The 17336-nt window shown below is 45.8% G+C and overlaps 1 protein-coding gene across 5 annotated transcripts in view; it reads right to left on the bottom strand.

The window, feature by feature from the left end:
* Nucleotides 1-9867: 9867 nt before the first annotated feature.
* The window catches only part of plek (pleckstrin), a 103915-nt gene continuing 96446 nt past the window's right edge, over nt 9868-17336 (bottom strand). For all 5 annotated transcript variants that reach the window (XM_067989478.1, XM_067989479.1, XM_067989476.1 and 2 more), the window contains 3 exons: nt 16563-16646; nt 15279-15354; nt 9868-12157 (listed from right to left, as the gene is read on the bottom strand). In XM_067989478.1, coding sequence (XP_067845579.1) covers nt 12018-12157; nt 15279-15354; nt 16563-16646 — 300 coding nt within the window. In that variant the 3' untranslated portion in view covers nt 9868-12017. The remainder of the gene's footprint in view (nt 12158-15278; nt 15355-16562; nt 16647-17336) is intronic.

The following is a 17336-nucleotide window of genomic DNA, read 5'->3' on the forward strand; positions in this document are numbered from 1 at the left end:
CAAATTATATAACCGGTGGCTTTTGGGTAGCAGAAGAAACACTGGGTATTACATTTTACAGTTACAATGGCACACAATAAATTTTGGCTAAAAGCATATCCTGTGGAAATGAAACATGGTTTATTAGTCTAGAGCAGCTGTGTTATTTTACAGTTATTTTCCACTAGCCGAGTTTATTTTTTAATTGTTTAAAAATAAAGATGAATTCCTTAAATTTCTTGTGGGCCCCATCAAGCTTAAGGTTCAGAAGTTGGGTTCTGAACCTTCTGGGGGAAACCATTTCAAGAATTGTACACAACCATTCCCCCTTTGTACACACTTTTTAACTATGCCAAAGCAGAATGACACACTTTTCCTACAGGTGGAGGTAGTAGACGTGGAGCAGTAAACAGACAAAGAAAAGAAAGAAAACTTGCATTTATATAGCGCCTTTTACGACCTCAGGACGTCCCAAAGTGCTTCACATCCAATGATGTAATTTTGAAGTGTAGTCACTGTTTTAACGTAGGAAACATGGCAGCCAATTTGCACACAGCAAATTCCCACAAACATGCAATGAGATAATGACCAGATAATCTGTTATATTAACAAGAGATTGGTTGAGGGAAAAATATTTACAGAAATGAGGTTGGTTGAGAGATAAATGTTGGCCAGGACACTGGGAAGAACTGCCCTGCTCTTCTTCAAATAGTGTCACGGGACTTGAACCCACAACCTTCTGACTCAGAGTGCTACCACTGAGCCAAGGCTGACACCATATACTCAGGTTTCCAGCTCATGAAGCAGCTCTGTTGTTAGGCAGTTTCCCAGTGGGGACAACAGCAATGAATGCTCTTTTAAGAGCCATCTGGCCCTGTTTCTTCTCTTATGGACTATCGCATAATGAAGGCATCACAGCTGCTTCCCGGATGAAGGCACTGGTGTGCATAGTGACGTTTATGTGGTCTGATATCACATGAACATATCTGACCACAGAATCAGCAGTCTGCACGTTAATGTCCATTATCCAAGAAGCAGCCTTGAATACTTCATTATGTGGCAGTGCAAAATGCCTCCATTTTTGGAGGGAAAAGAAACACTGGCAAATGGTTCTTAAGAGATTGTAAACCCTTGCTTTTTATGTAGGCTATAGGGTTGATAGAAGAAGCCCTAAAGTCCTTATGGATTCTTATCCCCCTCTCGTCAAAGTCCGGTTAGCATGAGCTTCATGAGCGTGTGAATAAGCACACTATATAAGGGAATTTAGTTTCATACTTCTTTACAAATGAAACATTTCCAGTGTGGTTGTGGGTCTGGTCATCTACATTAAGGTTTCTGTCTGTGACAGGAAATGACGGAGTTGTAGATATCAGAAAGATGCCTGCAGTATTGTAGGGAAATTCTCCCTCATGGAGGGCTATGAATTTGTGTTTTCATTTGACATTGCAGTTTCTAAAACCTTAGCTGGAGATTGAAAAATCAGAATTGTTCCAGATAAGAGATCTGTCCCAATTACACCCCAGAATTTATTCTGCAACTAACAGTCGGAGATAAGCAGTTCCTCTCTTATACTGCTTGGCTCCAACTGGAATTCAACGGCCCAGGAGAACACACTGCTCACGTGTTTATAGACAAGCGCAAACCTCTCCCTTCTGGCCGTTAGCTTGGGCAGGGATGTCCACACTCTCATTTAAATTGTAACCAAGAGCTCCCTCTTTTTAAATCAGGCTTGACACTGTGCTGGAGTTAACCTTAGGCAGTGTCAAACCTAAGCAGTGTGAGGTGGCTCCTCGATTAGTTTAAAGTCTTATCTACAGCCCTATTTATCCTTTCCGCTCCCGGTTCAGATGCAGCCCGCCCCAGCGGAACAGCTCTTTCCTGTCCCAGTAGTGGTGCCATTGACCCGTGAAATGGAACCCCCCCTTCCCGCACCACTCTTTCTGCCACGTGTTCACCTTTCCTGATCTGTCTATCCCTTGCCAGTTAGCACGTGGCTCATGTAGTAATCCAGAGATTACCACCTGTCGGGTCCTGCTTTTTAATTTAATTCCTCGCTCCTGAGACTCCCTTAGCAGGACCTCCTCCCTTTCCTTTCTTATGTCAATGGTCCCAACATGGACCACGACAACTGGATCTTCCCCCTCCTGTTACATGTTGCTCTCCAGTTGCTTCGGGACATCTTTTACCCCAGCACCAAAACTTTGTCATAAAAACTCAATTGGTTCTCTCCAGTCCTTCAGGGAAGGGAACATGTCACCCCTACCTGACCTGGCCTATATGTGACTCCAATCCCACATTATGTGGTTGACTCTTTATGCCCTCCAGAATGACCGAACAAGCCTCTCAGTCAGGGCAACCAGGAAAGGGCAATAATTGTGGCCTTATCGGCATTGCCCACATCCCAAGAATGATTAAAAAATGCCTCAGTAGAAGGAATTATGGAGTTGGGGTTATATTGTTGGTGAACATTAGACAAGGTTGAACTTGCCTGCAGTACGGCGATCCAATTGCAGATGTTGCTTCCTAGGTCTGGCCCTCTAATGGACCACAAACAGGAAGGCCTCCGTTCAATCCGGTCAAATACCTTCTCGGACTCTAGGAGAAGTGCCTTTTCTGAGGAATTGTGGAAGTTCACTACCTATAAAACATCAGGCATAATCGGCAGAATACTCTGTCTACGAACACAGATCCAAAGCAATGGCAAATTTAACCACAACTGGAAGAAGATTTTGCTTTTACAAGAAAAATCTTCTATATTGAATTTAAAACAAGCTTTGTAATTGCAGATATCTGAAAGTCATCAGGCTAAGCATTGTGTTAAATACATGTACTAAAACTCTCCAAGACGTTGTCATTCTAACCACATACTTATTCCACATCAATTTCTTGCCAATATTTCCTGCCTTTCCCCATCTGGTCTTCACCTCCTAAAGTTACATCCATGTCATAAGTTTCGAGGAAAGTTCTATTTAGCAAATTCCGGTTTTCTCACCTAGGTTTCACTAATCCTGTTTTATCGCATAGGCCTTATTTGAATTGTTAATGTGGCAGCATTTACTCTATTTTGCATCCCACAATAACAATGAATAAAAACCCATATTAAGACGCCAAGGGGCCAAATTTTGACCACATCGCTGGGCAGGAAGAGGGCGGTAATGCAATGAAATTTGCAGTGCAGCGCTTACCTTCCTGTCCTGCTGCCACCCTTTTGGGCGGGAGTGACCTTGTAATGGGCAGCCCAGGCTCCTGTCGGAAACAGTGGGAAACAGAAGGTCAGGCCCCACCTCCCGTCCATCATTTATAGGCAGCAGAGCAGTCAAACGGTGGGTGGCAGCCTTTCCAGCTGGAACAACAGGAGGCAAATGTAAGTCAGGATGACTTTCCTCCGATTTCAGGCAATATAGCAGAGGAAAATCCAGTCCGTAGCCTCATTGGACCACCGTAGACTGATTTTTTTTTACTGGATAACCTCCTAGGTGGATGCTACAGACTGCTGTCACCATCAGTCCTGACTACCAGAGAAACAAAGAACATTTACCCTCTCGGCAATACAGAAATGGAGCTGTTTGATGTAAACCACCAGACCACAAAAAGCATGGATGCCAGGAAAGTGTTCTCAGAAATATTATAAAACTCTCTTTAAGCTGCCAATACCAGAAGCTCATGAAACTTCTAAGGTGGGAGGAGGCTCGTGTGGAGCATAAACACCGGCATGGGCCAGTTGGGCCGAATGGCCTGTTTCTGTGCTGTACATTCTATGTGCACTTTCAGCATATTCCCAGCACAGTGTTGTACATTTACAAAGCAAACCACAATAACCTCCACTGTTCTATATGTGTGCATGCTGTGGGTTTCTTATAGTCCAGTTACACTAGGCATCAATGCAGAATGGCTTCAGCTTCACAACAAAGGCAAACTGTTTAATGTAATCGAAGTGGAAAGATGTCCGCATGTGTCACATTTTTTAAAAATAGCATTAATTTGAAGTGTACTTCAAGTGTAGTATTAAGTTAGTCAGCATGTTATCTTTAAGTGTGACACTCACTGACGTGAATATAAATCAGATATTTTTAGAATTATGGGATGTTATTCTTGTCAAACCACAAAAGAAAACCATGTTTATAGAAGGCTTTGTATCATGCAAATCCAACCAGCGTCTTAGGAGATCAGAGCTCCCGCACATGGTGCCCAACAGGAACCAACTGTTGCCAAAAGGTTTCCCCGCAAGGCACTTCATCAAGAAGCTCAAATTAAATACAGTAAACTGGACCCGGAGTTAAGATCTGGATTTGCTCAGATCGATTTTTGCCACTTTTAAAGGAGGACGTACTGTAATGCTCAGACACAAAAGAATCACCACATCCATCTCCACTTCGTGCAATTCTGAATTATCAATATTGTGAGAAGTACCTTGGGACGTTTTATTGCGTTAAAGGCGCTATATAAATGCAAGTAGTTGTTGTTGTGTATTTGATGATACAAAGTTGGTTCATGGACATACGGATTCTCCAACAAATATAATCAGTGGCACATTATGTGTAATATTTCTTTTTCACACCTGCAACTTAGGAGTCTCCAGGAATTAAAGAGTAATCTCCAGGATACTGCTGCCAGCATGAAACCCGGGAGAAAATTCAGACGGCATTTAAAAAAAGTGTTTTTTAAAAAAAAGTCTTTGAACACTTTTGTTTACGTGCATAAAAAAATAACGGACGCGGTCACAAAGGCTGTTGACTGACAGTCATTGGGTAATAAAGAGTCTATTCACTTTCCAATTGGCGGGGGAAGGCGGTGCACTGTGAGGATGGACATGTCGGGTGACCAATGGCGGGAGTGTGGGGGCAGGGCGGTTGGAGGCAGGAGGTCATGTGATGAAACCTCCAGGAATATGTCCAAGCAGAGGTGGCAACCTTACTGCAATTATATTCATTTCCAAACCGGCCTTGTGATGAACCACATTAAACGACGCATGTAACTCGTCGTCATATCAATCCATACGTCTCTCCCCACTGCAGTTGAGGTCTGTCATTGGTGTTACAGCAGTGAACCTGCCACCTGCACAATGCTAATAGCTTTAGTCTATTAAATAAAAGGAAAAAAAGAGAGCTCCCAATGGCTCAGTGGGTAAATGCACCGCATAGTGTGATAATGTAGGTTCCAGTTTGAAATCCTGCTCTGTGCTGAGTTAGCTGATTTCAGCCAGGGCAATGGCAGAGGTCCTGTAATGACCCCGGGTTAGGGATGTGAGAAATAGAATCAGCCTGGGTTCCCCCTGCTGTTCGCTATTCAGTGCCTCCTGCTACTTGTGTGAACATAACGTGAGGACAGGCGTGGGTGAGAACAGGGCCCAGGGGCAGCTGTGATGACTCCCTATGGTTGAATAGGCTGCCCACACTTGGGCAAGATATCAGCGGCAACCAGCAAACCATACTCAGCACGAGACAACTCCCTCAGAAGAAGAGGGGAGGAAAAATCATTTTTAAAAATCACTGCGCAGCGCGGTATAATAAACTAATAGGAGGGCAAGATGGCTTTTATTTCAAATTTAAATAATCTTGTCTTATTCCCATCTAATTTCCTGCACTCAAGGACAAAGCTAATAAGATTACATATTGCCCAGATCGTAATTCTATCCAAGCCCTGATCTTATTCTATCCAAGCCCTGATCGTAATTCTATCCAAGCCCTGATCATAATTCTATCCTAGCCCAGATCGTAATTCTATCCTAGCCCAGATCGTAATTCTATCCTAGCCCTGATCGTAATTCTATACTAGCCCAGATCGTAATTCTATCCTTGCCCAACAATTTCATCTTAACCAAGGTTCCCCCAAACATCCTTCAATGAGTCAACTAGAATAGTGATCCTAGGCAAATTCAAGAGGGGAAGTGAAACAGTTGTTGAATAGGAAGTGTGACTAGCAATAGGAAAGGAATGGGACAGTAGGGTGAATTTTTAGTAGATGAAATTTTTTTTGCAAGCAACTCAGCATTCGGAAAATGGAGCTAAGATCTGGAGTCAGATGGGCAGAGGGGGTGGGCGGGTGGGTGGGGGTTGGGGGGAGGGCACGAGGCAAGCATTGAAACACCCAACATTGACATCATTAGGCCCGATTAACTCCCAGGCCTCATCTACCGGTCAGCTGCCCACCCAAAACGAGCAGGAAGTGGGAGGTGGCCAGCAGGTGGGAGGGGAATTTCGGGTGGCAGGAGACCATCGGCTGGCTCTGAAGGAACGGTCACCGGCAACAAGTTGTGGGGAGGGGTTTACAGGAGGGTTCTGCGGGAAGGGAAGTTCGGGGCAGGGGAGGACTAACCTTTCCTCGTGGGGCCCGGAGGAGCCCGCCTGCTCCCACTGAAGGAAGAAAAATAACAGTACAAAAAACGTACCTGTTTGGGCCTCTTCTGGCCCCTCTTCCCATTACCTTCACCTGGCGGGAATGGCTTCCCTGTTCAGGCCACTAGTTAAAATTGCAGTCGGGGCCTGACGACATCATCAGATCCCCATCTGCATATTCAAAGAAGGACCCTCCGGCTTCAGGCGGCTGTCCTTGCTGCCTCCCCAGGAGAGCAGCTTAAGATTCCAGACAGCGGGATCGGTGCAGGATTTTACCCAGCCAGCTTCCTCCAAGCGGGTGGGGTTCCAATCGCCCCTAATATATCAATGTCTTCTTTGCCACAAGGAATAGTGCGATATGTCAGTGGCTCAAAAGAAGCCAGCGCCCTACAGGATTCTATATCACTCACTCCTACCAGTGCAAACATCAGTATGGGTACATTGCCGAGTGGGATTCGGACAATAAGGTAGAACTGGATGCATCGGATGACTGACAGATCATGGGTGGGCAAGAGCAGTTGGTGGTGGCAGCGGAGAAGTCCCAGAGCTCTCGGGTCACAATTTCACGAGACCCACATTTTGAAGAAGGATGCTGTCTGAGTGCCCACATTTCCCGTAGTCTTTTGTGGATATGTCATATTGTGGTTATGACCTTGCTAGGTCAAGCAAGAGGTGTGGAGGATTTCACTAGCCACATCTAGGCAGACATACACAGATGTTTAACAGAGTTGCATCCCAGCATGGACCATGTAGGGACTCTAGCACCATCTGCAGTGCAGTACCCAATGACAGTGGTCCCAAGCCCAGTCAGGTTATTTTTCGTGTATACTCAGACTGCTGCTATAGATGGAGTTATGTTCGAGATGTTTAAATTTGCAGATGACACCAAACTGGAAGCAGTGGCAAATGAGGGCCGTTTCAGTGCTGTGGCCAGACCTACAAACCCCCAAGACCTCTGCGCTCCTCCAATTCTGGCCTCTTGCGCATCCCCGATTTCCATCACCCCACCATTGGCGGCCGTGCCTTCAGCTGCCTAGGCCCTAAGCTCTGGAATTCTCTCCCTAAACCTCTCCGCCTCTCTCTCCTCCTGTAAGACGCTCCTTAAATCCAATCTTTTTGGTCACCCATCCTAATGTCTCCTTTGGCTCAGTATCAATTTTCTTTTGTCTGATTACGCTCCTGCGAAGCGACTTGGGACGTTTTACTACATTAAAGGTGCTATATAAAGGTAAGTTATTTTTGATGATTTGAGAGAGTCAAACATGGAATTGCGGGAAGGACGGGCATGGATTTGGAAGGCGACAGAAAGCTCAAAGACCTCGGGGAGGAAAAGGACGTTGTAGATGGAGCAAAGAAATATTTTAAAAATGCAGTGGGATGTTAAGATGGCAAATTTAAGGTACTAAAGGGATGAGCTTTAATGGATTGAATGGCTTTTTGTCATCCCTGACTTTCTTTATGTTCTGATGTGAGTGTTTGGCTAATTGTGATAGTTTGTGATAATTCAATCTAATTATTCAGTGTGCACGGATGCAGTGCATAGTACAGTTTAACTAGAGGTTAAGCAAACTAGCTGATCCAGAGAGCAAAACATATTTGAACGTGGGTGTACTTGTAGATGTAAGCACTGGGTGTGGTGCCACAACTCAGCAGCTCCAGGCGTACCTAAAAATGAGGCGGCAACCTGGTGAAGCCACAACTCAGGACTACATGCATGCTAAACAGCGGAAGCAACATGCTATTGATAGAGCTAAATGATTCCACAACCAACGAATCAGATCAAAGCTCTGCAATCCTACCACATCCAGTCGTGAATGGTGGTGGACAATTAAACAACTAAAGGGAGGATGAGGCTCTGTGAACATCCTCAACGATGGCAGAGTCCAGTACGTGAGTGCAAAAGACAAGGCTGAAGCGTTTGCAACCATCTTCAGTCAGAAGTGCCGAGTGGATGATCCATCGCGGCCTCCTCCCGATATCTCCACCATCACAGAAGCCAGTCTTCAGCCAATTCGATTCACTCCACGTGCTATCAAGAAACGGCTGTAGTGCTGAAGACTTGTGCTCTAGAACTAGCTGCGCGTCTAGCCAAACTGTTCCAGTACAGCTACAACACTGGCATCTACCCGTCAATGTGGAAAATTGCCCAGGTATGTCCTGTCCACAAAAAGCAGGACAAATCCAATCCGGCCAATTACCGCCCCATCAGTCTACTCTCAATCATCAGCAAAGTGATGGAAGGTGTCGTCGACAGTGCTATCAAGCGGCACTTACTCACCAATAACCTGCTCACCGATGCTCAGTTTGGGTTCCGCCAGGACCACTCGGCTCCAGACCTCATTACAGCCTTGGTCCAAACATGGACAAAAGAGCTGAATTCCAGAGGTGAGGTGAGAGTGACTGCCCTTGACATCAAGGCAGCATTTGACCGAGTGTGGCACCAAGGAGCCCTAGTAAAATTGAAGTCAATGGGAATCAGGGAGAAAATTCTCCACTGACTGGAGTCATACCTGGCACAAAGGAAGATGGTAGTGGTTGTTGGAGGCCAATCATCTCAGCCCCAGGACATTTATTGCCCATCCCTAATTTCCCTTGAGAAGGTAGTGGTGAGCCGCCTTCTTGAACCGCTGCAGTCCATGTGGTGAAGGTTCTCCCACAGTGCTGTTAGGAAGGGAGTTCCAGGATTTTGACCCAGTGACGATGAAGGAACGACGATATATTTCCAAGTCGGGATGGTGTGTGACTTGGAGGGGAACGTGCAGGTGGTGTTGTTCCCATGTGCCTGCTGCTCTTGTCTTTCTAGGTGGTAGAGGTCACGGGTTTGGGAGGTGCTGTCGAAGAAGCCTTGGAGAGTTGCTGCAGTGCATCTTGTGGATGGTACACACTGCAGCCACAGTGTGCCAGTGGTGAAGGGAGTGAATGTTTAGGGTGGTGGATGGGGTGCCAATCAAGTGGGCTGCTTTGTCCTGGATGGTGTCCAGCTTCTTGAGTGTTGTTGGAGCTCCATTCATCCAGGCAAGTGGAGAGTATTCCATCACACTCCTGACTTGTGCCTTGTAGATGGTGGAAAGGCTTCGGGGAGTCAGGAGGTGAGTCACTCGCTGCAGAATACCCAGCCTCTGACCTGCTCTTGTAGCCACAGTATTTATATGGCTGGTCCAGTTAAGTTTCTTGTCAATGGTGACCCCCAGGATGTTGATGGTGAGGGATTCGGCGATGGTAATGCTGTTGAATGTCAAGGGGTGGTGGTTAGACTCTCTTTTGTTGGAGATGGTCATTGCCTGGCACTTGTCTGGTGCGAACGTTACTTGCCACTTGTCAGCTCAAGCCTGGATGTTGTCCAGGTCTTGCTGCATGCAGACACGGACTGCTTCATTATCTGAGGGGTTGCGAATGGAACTGAACACTGCAATCATCAGCGAACATCCCCATTTCTAACCTTATGATGGAGGGAAGGTCATTGATGAAGCAGCTGAAGATGGTTGGGTCTAGGACACTGCCCTGAGGAACTCCTGCAGCAATAGCAACTTAGTTGGAAATATACAACAACTACTTACATTTATATAGTGCTTTTAATGTAATAAATCATCCCCAGGCGCTTCACAGGAGTGATTATCAAACAAAATTTTGACACTGAGCCACACAAGGGGATATTAGGACAGGTGACCAAAAACTTGGTCAAAGGAGTACGTTTCAAAGAGCGTCTTAAAGGAGAGAGGGGTAGAGAGGCGGAGAAGTTTAGGGAGGGATTTCCAGAGCTTAGAGCCCAGGCAGCTGAAGGCACGGCCACCATTGGTGGAGCGATTAAAATCGGGGATGTGCAAGAGGCCAGAATTGGAGGAGCGCAGAGATCTCGGAGGGTTGTAGGGCTGGAGGAGGTTACAGAGATAGGGAGGGGCGAGGCCATGGAGTGATTTGAAAACATGAATGAGAATTGTAAAATCGAGGCGTTCCCAAACTGGGAGCCATTGTAGGTCAGCGAGCGCAGAGGTGATGGGTGAATGGGACTTGATGCGAGTTAGTATACGGGGCAGCAGAGTTTTGTATGAGCTCAAGTTTATGGAGGGTATATACACACCCTTTATAATAAATCAGAATCAGCACCTTTTATCTAAACACTGAAATACAGTCCTACACAGTAAGATGGTACTGTTCGTGAAACATAAGTGCAAATTATTTCAATATTCTACATGGGCTATACCCTTATTAGAATACTTGTGCCCTTCATGATCACAGCATTTCTTCCACAGACATTTAGAATTAGGGTTCAGACTTTAGTTGAAGCAAAGATGGGCCTACTTTGTCTACAGATATTGTACAGGCCTGTGTTAAAAGCATTAGGATTTTAGGGCACTTATTTTTGGGAACAAAATTCAGACATCTGTGAATTCGATAAAGAAAACGAGGTTCTTCTGCTTCAATGAAAATAGATAAAAAGCCCAGGGGTTAGACACAAATCTCTCTCCTCTATGTAACTGATTAGACGGGTAGAGACTATAAATGTGAAAGCATGTCCGCCACTGGAACAATACTGGACTGTCTCCGGGACACCCTCGGCTCTCATTCACACTCATTATTCCATTGTTTTTTTACTGAATTATATCTGGGCTGTTTGATAATGTCCGCTCATGGTGATATTGTGCTCCAACTTGAGGGGAACCATAATCCAGGAAACCTGTTTTTGCACCATAAAGCAAGTCTCATCTGATATGGGGTGCCATTGCTGGGGCTCATAGACATAATCGCCGGGGGGGGCGGGGGGATTAGGTATGAGTGGGACATGATTTCACCCTCCCCCCAAATTTTATTTTTTGCACGCTCATGTCTCTTTTAATCCTACTCCAACTCCCAGGATTGCCCGCAACTCATTAAAGATAGTTGTACCTCTGTCAAAGATAACTATGACTATAACCCAACTCAACACACTTTCCCGGTGGAAAGAGAAAGCAGGAATGTGGGAAGGTAGCAATGATAGGGCGGGGCGGGGGGGGGGGTTTCAAATAAAATAAATGGAAATGGAGGCAAATATAGTCAACATGAAGTCTACATAGAAGAAACGTTTCATTTGGGCCACTCACTAGACTAGCAAAATGAAACATTAATGAGATGCCTTAAGATTGTGAACAAGAAAAATTAGAGTAAATTAAATGAAGTGTTTATTAGTTAATTAACAAAAAGTTTTCTCAGTATAATAGTTTATTAATGAACTTACCAGTGCGCTACTAATTTTATTTTCATCAAATGTTATTCTGAGCCATTTGTGCAGGATTTTTTTAAACAATCTTGGTACCGTAAGCAAATAGTGATACCTGGTTAATATCATTCACATTACCCTTCAACCACATCACTAGCAAAAGTGTAGTGGGCATTGGATGCCTGGTAGATCGGTGTCAGACAGTATTAACTATAAATATGCTGTTAACATTTGTTTCAAATACTTTTGAGAAGGTTTTAGAATTAAAAATGAATAACGCAAACAACAAGAAAAAGAGGAAGTGAAATACAGCTGACATTCGACGCTTGGGGTGAGAACGTTTCACAAGTTACTGAGACACTATTTTAGTCACGTTGCAGCCTACATTCATTGTTCACATTGCTGCTCACAGGGCAAAAGGTTTACGATTTACTTTGAGTGCTGGTTAATGTCGTACATTTGAATAGCTCTGGAATATTAGCAATATTTGTATTTGTTTAGCTTTTCCTTTATTTCCCAGTGTTTGCTACATTTTTTATGGCTTTAATCCATTCTGTGAGTTCCTCCCTCGTCGCTGCCTGTATCAGATAATGCACTTCATCTGCTGTGATGATTTCAAAGAGATTTCCCTTAACTTCAGATTTCCTCCCTGAAAAGAAAATTCTTTGCGTGAGATATTGGCGGTTAACACTCAACATTAAAAAAAAATCGATCAATAAGATCACATGTATAGTTGCAATAATCTGCCCTCCATCTTTGTGAGGTGACCTGTGGAAGTCATATCAAAGGTATTTATTAGAAAATGGTGGGGGGAATTTATGGGCCTGTATTTTGCTCTAGACGGGCATTGTGGTTATCAATGATAGCAAATCCACTTCCATCCATTCATATCATGATTCTTCTGCCAGTAACTTGTTAATTGGATCATGCGATTTATATCAATTAGTGTTAATTGTATTCAGGTGGTGTGTGTCAATTGGGGACTCTTTTGTATGAGAGCTTATCTAGGGTGTGGGGTGTGTGTAAGGTGGAGCTCTGTGAATAAAGGCTTGGAAGCAACTGAAGACCAGGCTGTAATATCCTAACCTTCACCACCGGGCTATCCAATTTATAACATAACTGACGTATGTAAAAGATTTCAACGTCCATTTGGCAGACCTTTGGAGGTCCATACCCACTGCTAGATTCGTGAAGGTGGGTGGAGGGTGCAAACATGCTCATGTAACAGATGAGGCCCAATTTCCAATCTTAAAAATAGTGATTTGTTGGAGCTCTGCCCACATACACACAGCTGGAGTCTTATCTTATTGAATGAGAAACAGAAGAACTTGATGGAAATAAGGCAACACGGCTGGGGGAGGGGGATAGAAATTGGTATACATTGCGTCCGTTTTTCAGGCATAAAACGGGTGGAAAACACGCCAATTTAGCAGTGGGACAACCTGCGTCCAGTCTGCACATGGCATTAGTTCCACTGCTGAATTCATGAGGTCCCTATTTTAGAGGCCTCTTAGACAGATGCCTAAAATAGGAGCTAGGCCCCTTAAATATGTAAATTAGGGGCCTGACACCTGTTGCAGGACCCCATCAAGAAATATATTTGCGATGAGCCCAACAGGAGTTAGGCTGCCGACTCCAGGTAAGTGATTAAAATATATTTTTTTTGATTAAAAAACCCCATCCTATGGAGCCAGGTGAGCCCATCTCACGTCCAAGAGGCGTGGGGGACTGATCTTAACGGACATTACAGATAAATAATGCCAGGCCATTTCCAGAATTTTTACATATAATCCCCCGAGAGGCAATTCAAGATCCTTTACAGATCCTATCATTCACCAGCTCACCTGCATCACTGGCGACCTGAACTTCTTGAAGTGTGCTCGAGTAGAGATAGCAAGCTCAGCCCTCTTGCACATATTATGAACATATTATGGGTCCAAGAATATGGGACTATGATTTTGAGTAAAAATTAGGTTATCGCATGCCTTATGGTTGAGCACAACGCACTTCACTGTGTTGGACTCCCAATGGATATCTTTTTGGATTCAAATATGGAGCTCCTGATTGGCCTCTCTCTTTTGCTGTGCGATGATGTAGCCCAATGTTTTGATGTCAGGTTGGTACACCTCTGTGCAGATTGAGAGATTCTGGAAGAGAGCCCAGTCGGAGACAATCACGTAGACTCTCCACCTCAACTTGACAAGTTCCATGTGGGCATGGTACAGTTTCCTTCTATATACTATGGAGGGGAGGGTAGGGGAGAGAAGGGAGCATTTCTGGTTTGTAGATATGGTCCCCCTTTTGGTTATTTCCTTGTTAGGGGGACAGATGTCTCTTCTTTTGTTGCCTCCCTCCACAAGTTCCCATTCTTTGGCTTCAGTTTGAAAGGAAGGGGCAGGCGGGCGAACTCCAGAGCGGGGGTCGAACCTGGGGAGTCCGGAAAATTTCCAGAAATTTTCTCCGACTCCCGCTTGGACCCGGGCCGGCGGGCGGGAGCGGGAATTTGGCGGCAGGAGACTGTAGCCGGGGAACCGTGGGAGCGGTCCCGGCAGTCACTTAAGTGGTGAGAGGGGGCTGTGGACGTGATCGAGGGGAAGTTGGGGGGGGAGCCCGGGGCAAAGGAGACCCGAGGTTTCCTTGAAGAAGAACCCCGTTGCCTCCCTGCGTGTGTCCCGCTCGCCCGCTCAAAAGAACAGGTTAACATCGGGACGCTGCGGGAAGGCAGAGGGAACAGGGCGGAGTTAAGTTGCCGCCCTCGTTTTAACTCCTCCCCCCCGCCAGGTTTCCGCCAGTCAAGGAGAAGTTGAAATCGTGGACTTTGTGTTTTTTGACTCGCTGTGCGGTCTACTCTACCATCCCAATCCCCAAACCCCATCCCCTGAGCGTTTATTTTAGTTACAATTATCTCTGCTCTGCCTTGTGATGATTGGATTCTACTGTCTCCTTTTTATTTAGCTGCTGCTGTTTCTTGTAGCTCCTTCCCGTCATTTCCTAGACCTTCCCTTCCAGTGCTCCACAGTAATCTCCCAAAGTGCTCCGAGGGATAGTTTGATCATTGACATCGATACCTTGACTGCCGGCCACTAATTGTTAATGGTTTGGCCATTTTTCTGTTTGGACTTAAGTTGTTTCTTTGGCCTTTTGCTTTGTATTTGTTGTTGTTTGGTTTCTGCAAGCGTTTTATAAATTGTTTACAAAAAAAAGTGCAACGGTTGAAAAAAAAAGTCAGGCATGTAGAGACTGTCCAGGGATTAAAGCTTTTCAAATTCTGACTCCATACGCTTCAGATTTCTTTCTTTTAAGGCAGTGAAAGGAAAAGAAAGACTTGCATTTATATAGCGCCTTTCACGACCCCAGGACGTCCCAAAGTGCTTTACAGCCAATGAAGTACTTTTGAAGCGAGGTCACTGTTGTAATGTAGGAAACGCAGCAGCCAATCTGGGCACAGCAAGATCCCACAAAGAGCAATGAGATAATGACCAGATAATCTGATTTCGTGATGTTGGTTGAGGGTTAAATATCGACCAGGACACCGGGGATAACTTCGAAATAGTTCCACGGGATCTTTTACGTCCACCTGAGAGGGCAGACCGGGCCGTGGATTAACGTCTCATCCGAAAGACGGCCCCTCCGACAGCGCAGCACTAACAGTTTCTATCATCTGAAGCCTGAGACTAGATTACTGTTTGAAGTAACTTGAAGGCATTTGCCGTGATAAATTTGTAACCTGGCATAACAATCTTCTGGGTTAGATCAGGAAGGACAGTTACCATCTGGGAGATCATCTGCAGCGGTCACCACACAGCTCCGGAGATGAATGGAACCAAGTGGCTCGTCCTGATCACCCTGTGAGGGATAAAAAAATCCACAGGGAAATGAGGAGGTAAAATCCAACACAAAGTACGGGCCTCTTAAAGCAATCGCAAGTCACGCATTAAATTTGTAAAGATCGCTTCCATCTCTCCATCTGGTTAGACCGCACCTGGAGTACTGTGAGCAGTTCTGGGCACCGCACCTTCGGAAGGACATATTGGCCTTGGAGGGAGTGCAGCGTAGGTTTACTAGAATGATACCCGGACTTCAAGGATTAAGTTACGAGGAGAGATTACACAAATTGGGGTTGTATTCTCTGGAGTTTCGAAGGTTAAGGGGTGTCTGATCGAAGTTTATAAGATATTAAAGGGGAACGGATAGGGTGGACAGAGAGAAACTATTTCCGCTGGTTGGGGATTCTAGGAGTCTAAAAATTAGAGCCAGACCTTTCAGGAGCGAGATTAGAAAACATTTCTACACACAAAGGGTGGTAGAAGTTTGGAACTCTCTTCCGCAAACGGCAATTGATACTAGCTCAATTGCTAAATTTAAATCTGAGATAGATAGCTTTTTGGCAACCAAAGGTATTATGGGATATGGGCCAAAGGCGGGTATATGGAATTAGATCACAGATCAGCCATGATCTTATCAAATGGCGGAGCAGGCACGAGGGGCTGAATGGCCTACTCCTGTTCCTATGTTCCTCTCATATCTTCACTTTTCCCCCTCTCCTTCCCCCCCACCCCCCACCCCCCAATGCTGTCACCAGGAGCCAGGATTACGAACGGGCTGGGGGCTGCTCTGCTAATGTCAAAGCCATCCTGCAGAATGCCGGGCAGGAGAGGTTTCCTGTGATTCCGTTCTGCCCCCCGCCCCCCGGAGACGGAGCCGCCGGCCAACGTGAGACGTTGTACCAGGTGTTCCAGCCGTGAAGTGCACCAGATGTTATGCTTTCGATATTTAAGCAAATGACAACGGGCAAGGGAGGCCCGGAGCTTCCTTGTGAGGCCCGGAGGAGCACTCCATCGGGGCACGGTGGGAAGGCAGCGGGATCACAGGGGGTAGGGAATTCCCATCACTTTAACTGCCCGCCCCTCCCAGCCCGGCTTCCGCCACGCGGGGGGGAGTTAAAATCCGGGCCTGTATTTCAGAAGTTAGGATGGTGGGGCAGCAGGAATGTGTGAATCTTTTCAGGACGCCGCCAGCAGAGAAAGGTTTGAAAACACTGCTCCAGGCCATACCGCAGCAGGGTCATAGTAGTGCAAGTAGGCAGGGTCATCTCGCAGCACAAACTTTCGGACTTTCCAGTTTTTCCTTCTGTGGCCCTATTAAAAAAATGAGATAACAGCGTCAGTACCCTCAATCAATTTGTTTTCAGCTACCATACATTGTTCAACACATCTGTGCCCAGTGGAGCCTTCTACAGCACATCTGTGCCCAGTGGAACCTTCTACAGCACATCCGTGTGCCGAGTGGGGCTTTCTACTGCACATCTGTGCCCAGTGGAACCTTCTACAGCACATCTGTGCCCAGTGGAACCTTCTACAGCACATCTGTGCCCAGTGGAACCTTCTACAGCACATCTGTGCCGAGTGGAGCTTTCTACTGCACATCTGTGCCCAATGGAACCTTCTACAGCACATCTGTGCCCAGTGGAACCTTCTACAGCACATCAGTGCCCAGTGGAACCTTCTACAGCACATCTGTGCCCAGTGGAGCCTTCAACAGCACATCTGTGCCCAGTGAAAAATTCTAAAGTATATCAGTGCCCAGTGGAACATTTCATACATGCCAACCATCAGCATTTCTGCATTTTCAGGTAAAGTCAGTGTGCCAGAATTTGCTGACAAAAGTCAGTGGAGACCGGGCTCCTCTCCCCTCCAATGCCACTCCTACCTATGTCAGGCCGCTAATGCACTAGACCGGGTTTGTGTTTTCCTCTTTGTGCCTTTGCTAGTGCTACAGCGAGTATCGCTGAGCCTCTGTATGCTGTAGGCAGGAACTCTCAAGGGAAC

Source organism: Heptranchias perlo, chromosome 8 (assembly GCF_035084215.1).
Source record: "Heptranchias perlo isolate sHepPer1 chromosome 8, sHepPer1.hap1, whole genome shotgun sequence".
In the NCBI taxonomy this organism is placed as follows: Eukaryota; Metazoa; Chordata; class Chondrichthyes; order Hexanchiformes; family Hexanchidae; genus Heptranchias; species Heptranchias perlo.